The following is a 7,029-nucleotide window of genomic DNA, read 5'->3' as shown; positions in this document are numbered from 1 at the left end:
TCTTAACCTTGTATGGAGGGTAGCTCACTTGGCTACCAAGGCATTGAAGGACAGATTCACTCAAAAGCCAAAGGTTTCCTTTTTATTGAAGATAGATTAGTTTTGTAGTCCTAGAACTTCCTCAGATTTAATAGGGAAACATCATCTCTAAATGAATATATTGTTGATTTAAATTTAACATATGCATTTAGCTACTTAAAATGCTTTTTTAATTTTTACATGAATAAAGCCTTTTAGGGATTATTCTGTAGGTTTTTGAGCAGTGAAAAAATGATGTTGACTCATTACTATATTAATACTAATTTCTTCAACATGCAGTGGGTGCTAGAACATTGTTTAATTTTTGCTGCTTCAATGTCTGTACACCTTATCCAGATCCTATAATCTCTTTCCTCAGCCAGCTAGAACTGAACCTTGAAAATCACAACAGAATGTAACTGAAGAAGGTTATCAGGGTTGATTGTGTTCATTGTAGCTTAATTCCCCAGGTGGTCTCATTCATTGTTTTTTTTTGTTTACTACTTTCAGTGTTGACATTGTAAAATTGAAGTAGTATGATGTTAGGGTTTTTGGTATTTGTTGCTTTTAAAATACTGCTTCATTTTCAAACAGTTGGTCGACCCTTTTTGTACTTTTGTTAGGTCTGGCGTATTCTTAGTTGAGGTGAAAGAGCAGGAAGGAAGAGTAAGTAAATAAACCATTTAATTTGTTGCATAGGGCATCTGTCATAAGAAAGGCTGAGGTTAGATGAACTTAAAAGGTGTTACATTAAATCTCTGCGTTTTGTGGGTATGGGATTTTAGTGAGGAAACTCACATTGTTGAGTACTAAACCATATAGCTAAAACTTTTTTCTTGACATGACTTCAGAACTGTGTGGCTATATCTAAAACTAAAAGCACTGATGAGTGTGATTTTTTTGTTTATTTTATGGTTTTATGAAGAAGTTCCAGTTTTGTGTAAGTAGTTTTGTGATTTTAAAAGTTGCCACTAGATGGAGAACTCTGAAAAATTATGTTATTCTTAAATCAGTTCTTTTTATTTATGTCTTCTGTATTTGCAAATCTGCCTACTTGCTAAGATTTATTTGTAACCTCAAGTGACTACAATACTTGGAGTGCTTTTGTAGTCATTCAGTTCTCTGAGAACTGCTATAAAAACACTGGGCAGAGCAGTTTGATGAGTCTCCTTTGCCTATTTCAATTGGACCAGAAGGACACTTAGTCTTCTTGTTCAGCTCTGTATAAGTGTCATTTTCTTGGACTTTCTAATGCCACATTATTATTTTTGTTGATGATTTCATTATTTAAAAGGCCCCAAGTACAGGGATTACATGTTGACAAATGTTCCTACTTGTAGAAAAGCTGTGATGTACCTTATGTAGGAAGCATATATCTTAGCTCAGCTTTGTTCATGAGTGAGTGAGTGAGTTAGTGCTGTTGGTCATGAGTGCATTGTCCAGGAATTGGCAGTATAAAATAAGGTAGCATAATACATAAAGCAAAATTGTATATCATTGAGTTGGCAAAAATGAGATAAGAGATTCCCAGATACCTAACCCTGAATTTCCTGGGAGCAGTGATGCAGTATTTGCCAATTCAGTGTCAGCGACAACTTTATAGAACCTAGCACTGTCTTCAGACTCAAATTGTTCTGATATTTGGAGAAGGCTACAAGAAGTTCCCCAGGTCCCTTTCGCCTTTCACATACTATATTATTTGCTGTTAGTGGTAATATGAAGTTTTCACATAGAGTCAGGAGAATATGTGTTTATTTCAGGAGAAGTTGAGCAGTGCTTCAGAATAAACAAGTTAGAAGAACGTGGTAGTTCTAAGCATGTGATGTTTTCTGGTATCTTTAACAAATGGTGATGTTAATTTTGTGTTGCTAATAATGGAATGTTGAAGATAATGTATATAGACAAAACATGTCAAAGTCAAATTCAATTGTGTTATGAGAAGTACAGCAAAATATAGGCCATTTAAAAGGTAGTTTGTGGTCACAGGGGTGGCTGGATTTGAGATGGAGCTATAATTTATCTTCGTGAGGCTCTGTGTTTTGGAAGTCCCAAACTCTGTTGTGCTTTTCTTCGAGTGTCTGCTGGGATATTTTTTGCCCCTGTTTTGGGGTGTGATTTCCTGGCTCCTCCACAAGGTTGGGGAGGGAAAATGAAGTAAAAGAGACAGTTCCTGAAGTGGGGCTCTGAGATGTAGTTGGGCTACCTTAGGTCAAGAAGTCTCTAGGATTAGCAAGTTTATGACTGGGCTGTCCACGAGTGACTGTCCCATCGGGTGGCTCACTCAGCCAGTGGAACTGTACAGTGTCACCTGATGTGACCGTCATACGTGCGTGTAGCACTAGTGCTCCAAACTGGTGGGAACTTTGTTAAAGAGGTAACTTTTGTCATTTTAAGCAAACATAACTTCAGTCATAAATTAAGTATGATTGTGTTGGATTTTTGTATTACAGCGGAAAGAACACTTTGGAATGTGTCTAAACCATTAAATTGTGTGGTTTTAGTTAGCTCCTATAAGCTTCAGTTGTCTTCGTTGCCCATTGGAGGTAGGGTGGTTGCGTGTGTGTGTGTTTAGGTGGATTGAATCGTGTGTGTTGACTGTGTTATGGGTAAAGCTCCCTGCACATGGTAAAGACTGGGGGTGAATGGTAGTGATGTGGTTACTAGGGAGAGACAAGGTTTAGGGTAAACGTCCTAGCAAGGTGGGATACCGGGATGGTCAGAGGCACTGTTACCTGTTCCATTTGGCTGACTTTGGACATTCTACAGAAGTAGTAGGTGATACTTCTAGTTCTTGACTTTTTTTTTCCTTTGGTGACAGCTTTATCATACTCCCCACTCCCCTCCAGTGTTTGAGCCTTTGGTTTTATCAGAAAAGAAGTTATCTGATGAAATGATTTTTTTACCTGTTGACTAATCATTCCATGGAATGAATACATTGCTGTCATTGTAGTTTCAGTCCTCAATTATAGAACAAGATGCAAAGATTCCTGTTTGAAGGGTTTTAGATGTTGACAGTGTAAAGAGATGATAAAGAAGATGGGGACTCTCCACTGTCCCTTAAGGGAAGGTTGGGAAACTTGATTTAGTCCTTTCTAATCTAGCACCAGGGGGAAGGTGGTACCTTTCCAGATGGCCCCTGCTCTTGTGGGGAGGTGGTGACAATTCCGGGCTATCTGGGAAAAGGACTGCAGCTTATGGGATCTGGTAGGTACCCGTCTTTTTCTTGCCTTATGCTAAGTTCATGTATCTGAAAGGTCCCATTCACGCTGTCGTGGCTTGAGAATTTCCCTTGTTTGTCCTCTATCAAAATCTATCCTATTGTTACGAACTACTAGTTTTGACATACTTGATTTTTCAGTTAGTATTTAATATTCTTCAGATTCAAACACTCCTTTTCTGATACTGTAAGCAAAGTCCTATTTTATGACCACCTTCTATGATAGTGTTTCTCAGAAGTTACCGTAGGACTGGTGAGTGGAGATTCTTGTACTCAGATTTGACCAGAGATGAGAACATAAGGAGAAAATGTGAAGTCTTGAGTTGAACCAGTTTGATCATTAACCATTTGCAGATTTTGAGTCTGCTTGAGGTATTCAACAAGTTTTATTTGGACCAGGAGTTATCCATTACTTGTAGATAAATAAGGATTTGGAGGACAGTCAGGTACTCACTTGGTATCTTTTTATTTGATTGTTAAACTCCTGGAAACAGGCCTTCCAGATCTTCCAAGCCTGAACCATATCCAGTTTCCCAGAAGGTAGTCTGTAAACCTTGATGGAAGCAGTGCTTTCTGCAAAAACGGAGCCATGGCAATTCACTATAGGAGCAGTGATCTTTAAACCAGGGGGTAAAAATCAAACTGAGTGGATCCTATTTGTTGCCAAACACAGCCTGCTTCCTTCCTTCCTGAGCTAGTGATGCAGCCTCTGGGACTGTAAAGTGGAAGTGAGGGAGTGCTGGTCTATACTCTGGAGTCTACCCTTGGCTCCAGGCCTCTCTTGTAAAATCGGACTCTTCCTGTGCTTAGCTTATCAGGTTCGCTTGGCCTGAGTTTAGGGCTAATTGTTGTACTGGGCCATCAGCTATGACGCTGTGCGCTCCATGGACCTCTATGCAGCCTTGCACTGTCTTGAGGATGATTTGGAGCCTTCGGTCCAGGGCCAGGAGGTGCGGTTCTGTGAGGACAGGGCTGAGCTGGTCTTCTAGCAGTGACTCCCGCATCACATCACTGAGTCTGTAGTCAGCGTGGGCCAGAAGCTGCAGGTGCAAAAGCGTTTTCTTTTTTATCCTAAAAAGGCAAAAGTTGTAAGAACCAAATAAGCAAACAGGAGGACACTTAACTAGCTTCTGTTTGCCCTGTGCCCAAGAACAGCTGTTGCTGCTGGTATCCTTAGAGCCTTCATTGCTGTTGTCTGCTCAAGCACATTTTAATGCAACCATGTAAAATAAAAGAGAATGGATAAAGGTGCGAGGCTTTTCCCTGGTAGCTTTTCGATTGGGAGCCTGCCAAACCATTTGACCTCTGGTAATTGTCATATCACGCATGGTGGTGCTCGGCTGTGTGCATTTGCTTTGCCATTGATAAAACCCACGTGCCAGCCAGGTGTGGTGGCACATCCCATTAATCCAGCACTCAGGGGACTGAGGCAAGAGGATTGCCACCAGTTTGAGGCCATTTTGGGCTATCGAGGGAGACCCTGATTCAGTAAGCCAGCTCTCCCCTGACAAACCAGAGATGACATTTAGGATTTTCAAGGCCATTTTAAACTAATGGGAAGTGAACTGTTGTCATCTGTTATCTTAAAAGTCGGCCTCCAAGTTGTTTCTTGCTAGCGTGTTTCTTTGTGTCAGGTTCTAAAATCGGGGGCAGAAATGGGGTGAGATTATTGTGTTTAGGATTTTGATGCTTTTTATGCAGGAATCCAATTGGCCTTACTGTTTGGTTTTTGTCCTAAGCTGCGATTGCTTATCCTCAGGAGGGTGGAAGGAAGCAGGAAGGGAGATAGGTTTAAATTCACATAAGACGTTGATAAGAATGTTCCTGTTCTGAATTTTCCACTGGCAGCAAACAGGATGGTTTTGTTAGATGTAGATCATGTATTTATAATAGCTCTGGATGCCGAGCAGTGGACGGTCTCACAAGACTGGCAGAAATGCTGGAGAGGTCTAGGAGTAGGTTAGGTGTCCTCTGGAGCAGTGGTCAGATGAATGCAGCAGAGCCTTTTCTTTTTTAAAACAGTTGTTTGCAATGTATGATACTTGTTTTGGGGAACTGGTACATTTTGATCATTTTCAGTTCCCTCTTTCCTCCGTCCCTACCTCTGCCTCGTGCTTGCTTTCTATGTGACTCACACTGATGGGACTCATCAGGACTTTGCTCACATGGTGATCAGATAATATCTGTGAGCTTTTATGAGTACTGGGTAAAGCAGAGGTCTGATTAGTAATATCAAGGACCATCTGGCTCTGCAAAAGGGGGTCATTATCTGAGTGGATTAAAGTTAGCAGTTGAAAGTTTTAAAAGATTAGAACCTAATGGATTTTACGCTGAATGATAAGAAAGTGAGACATTGCTGGAGGAATTTTGATGGTTGTATAGGAAACGAGGCAATTCATGCCATTCTGCATACCCCCATCCCAGGCCGTTGAATATCAGGATGAGCCTGCAAGCAGCATGCTCTTGGCCCCGTTACCCACCCTCTGCCTGAAAACTCACATGCAGCACTGTGAGAGGGGGGCGAGGATGGAGATTTCATCATGGGAATGTCGTCCAAACCTAAGTAAAAAAACAGTTTGCATCAAGCAACATCTTTCTCATTCCCCTAAAGCTTTCTCTCTTTTCTGTGTCAACTGTTTTTTGAATCATTGGTTTGACTAAAAATCCCAGGGACCTTGGCAGCTGCCTTTCCTAATACCGTATCTTCAGTCCGGTCCCAGAAGCCTCTTGGTTAATAACCAAGCAGTTGTTCGTTTTCTCCCCAATTACAGAGAGCCATCAGTGAGGATGAGTCACGTTTTCTGCCCCCTCGCCATGTACTGATTAAGAAAATTTGAGAAAATCCCAACCTGTTTCACTAAAGGGCACAAGAGTACTTTTGGGCTGAAGGAAAATCAGACGGATGTAGCAGAGATCATGAGAAAAAAAGTAGATGGAAAAGTGGGACAAGACAGAGATGGGACATAACAGTGCAGACCCTCCTGCTTAGGGCTGTGGTTCCCTCTGAGCAGCTGCACAAAGCATGGCTGGAGAGGGGACAGCTGGGAGCGGAGAACTGTCACTTACCCCCTGGCATTGTCAAGGTGAATAAGGAAGCCATCGTCCCCGAATTTGGTAAACATCTCATAATGGTGGCGGTCCATGTTTCCTGTAAAGGAGGGAGGTGATGAGAGTCAGTAGGCTAGGCGGACAGAAGCTCCTGATTTCTGAGCCCCCAGGGAATGGAGGCTGCCAGCAGCCCAGAGTGGGAGCCTAAACCTGGCTGCAGCCGGCATTTCCAAGTCTCCATCCTTCCCCTCCCCCTAGCCTCGGCCAGGATGCTCGTGCAGTGAAATGTGCCCTTGTGCCGTGTACATATTGGTGTTGGCTCTTCTATGCTGGCACCCTCACCTGAGAGACGGCAGGCCCGGGCTACCTTTGTGAAGAGAGTGCCAGTGAGCCTTTTGTTTAGCTCCAGCATGTGGGTACTGGCCAGCTTGGGGATTGTGTTTCCCTTCCTACCCTTTCCTGGGGCCTTACCTGGGCCCTCCAGTGGTATGATTTGTTCATTGCGTACTGTCTCACCTTCTGCCTGGCTTCCTTCACTGGGTGAAGGGAACATGTGGTTTTACAGCTGCTCATGCTCATGCCAGGTGATGGGCCTTCCTCACCAGTGACAGTCCCTTCAGCTCCTCCCAGTACTTTGAAGATGGAAGTGTGTTTACTTTTGTCTGTGGGGCTCCCACCACTCTTGTGCCGTGGAGGTACTGCACCAGGCTGTCACTGTGTGCCGAGTCGCCAGCGTTCACAGCCAC

The 7,029-nt window shown here is 42.8% G+C and overlaps 1 protein-coding gene across 1 annotated transcript in view; it reads right to left on the bottom strand.

Moving 5' to 3' along the window:
* Positions 1-3,684: 3,684 nt before the first annotated feature.
* Fam20a (FAM20A golgi associated secretory pathway pseudokinase) overlaps positions 3,685-7,029 on the bottom strand; it is a 52,253-nt gene continuing 48,908 nt past the window's right edge. Inside the window, exons 9-11 of the mRNA XM_003465310.5 lie at positions 6,302-6,383; positions 5,735-5,794; positions 3,685-4,306 (exon numbers count right to left, since the gene is read on the bottom strand). Of these exons, the coding sequence (XP_003465358.1) occupies positions 4,042-4,306; positions 5,735-5,794; positions 6,302-6,383 (407 nt within the window). The 3' untranslated portion in view covers positions 3,685-4,041. The remainder of the gene's footprint in view (positions 4,307-5,734; positions 5,795-6,301; positions 6,384-7,029) is intronic.

Source organism: Cavia porcellus, unplaced genomic scaffold (genome assembly GCF_034190915.1).
Source record: "Cavia porcellus strain 051 isolate PalLab524CR breed Dunkin Hartley unplaced genomic scaffold, mCavPor4.1 scaffold_32, whole genome shotgun sequence".
NCBI classification, from domain to species: Eukaryota; Metazoa; Chordata; class Mammalia; order Rodentia; family Caviidae; genus Cavia; species Cavia porcellus.
This window is presented reverse-complemented; position numbering and strand designations above follow the sequence as displayed.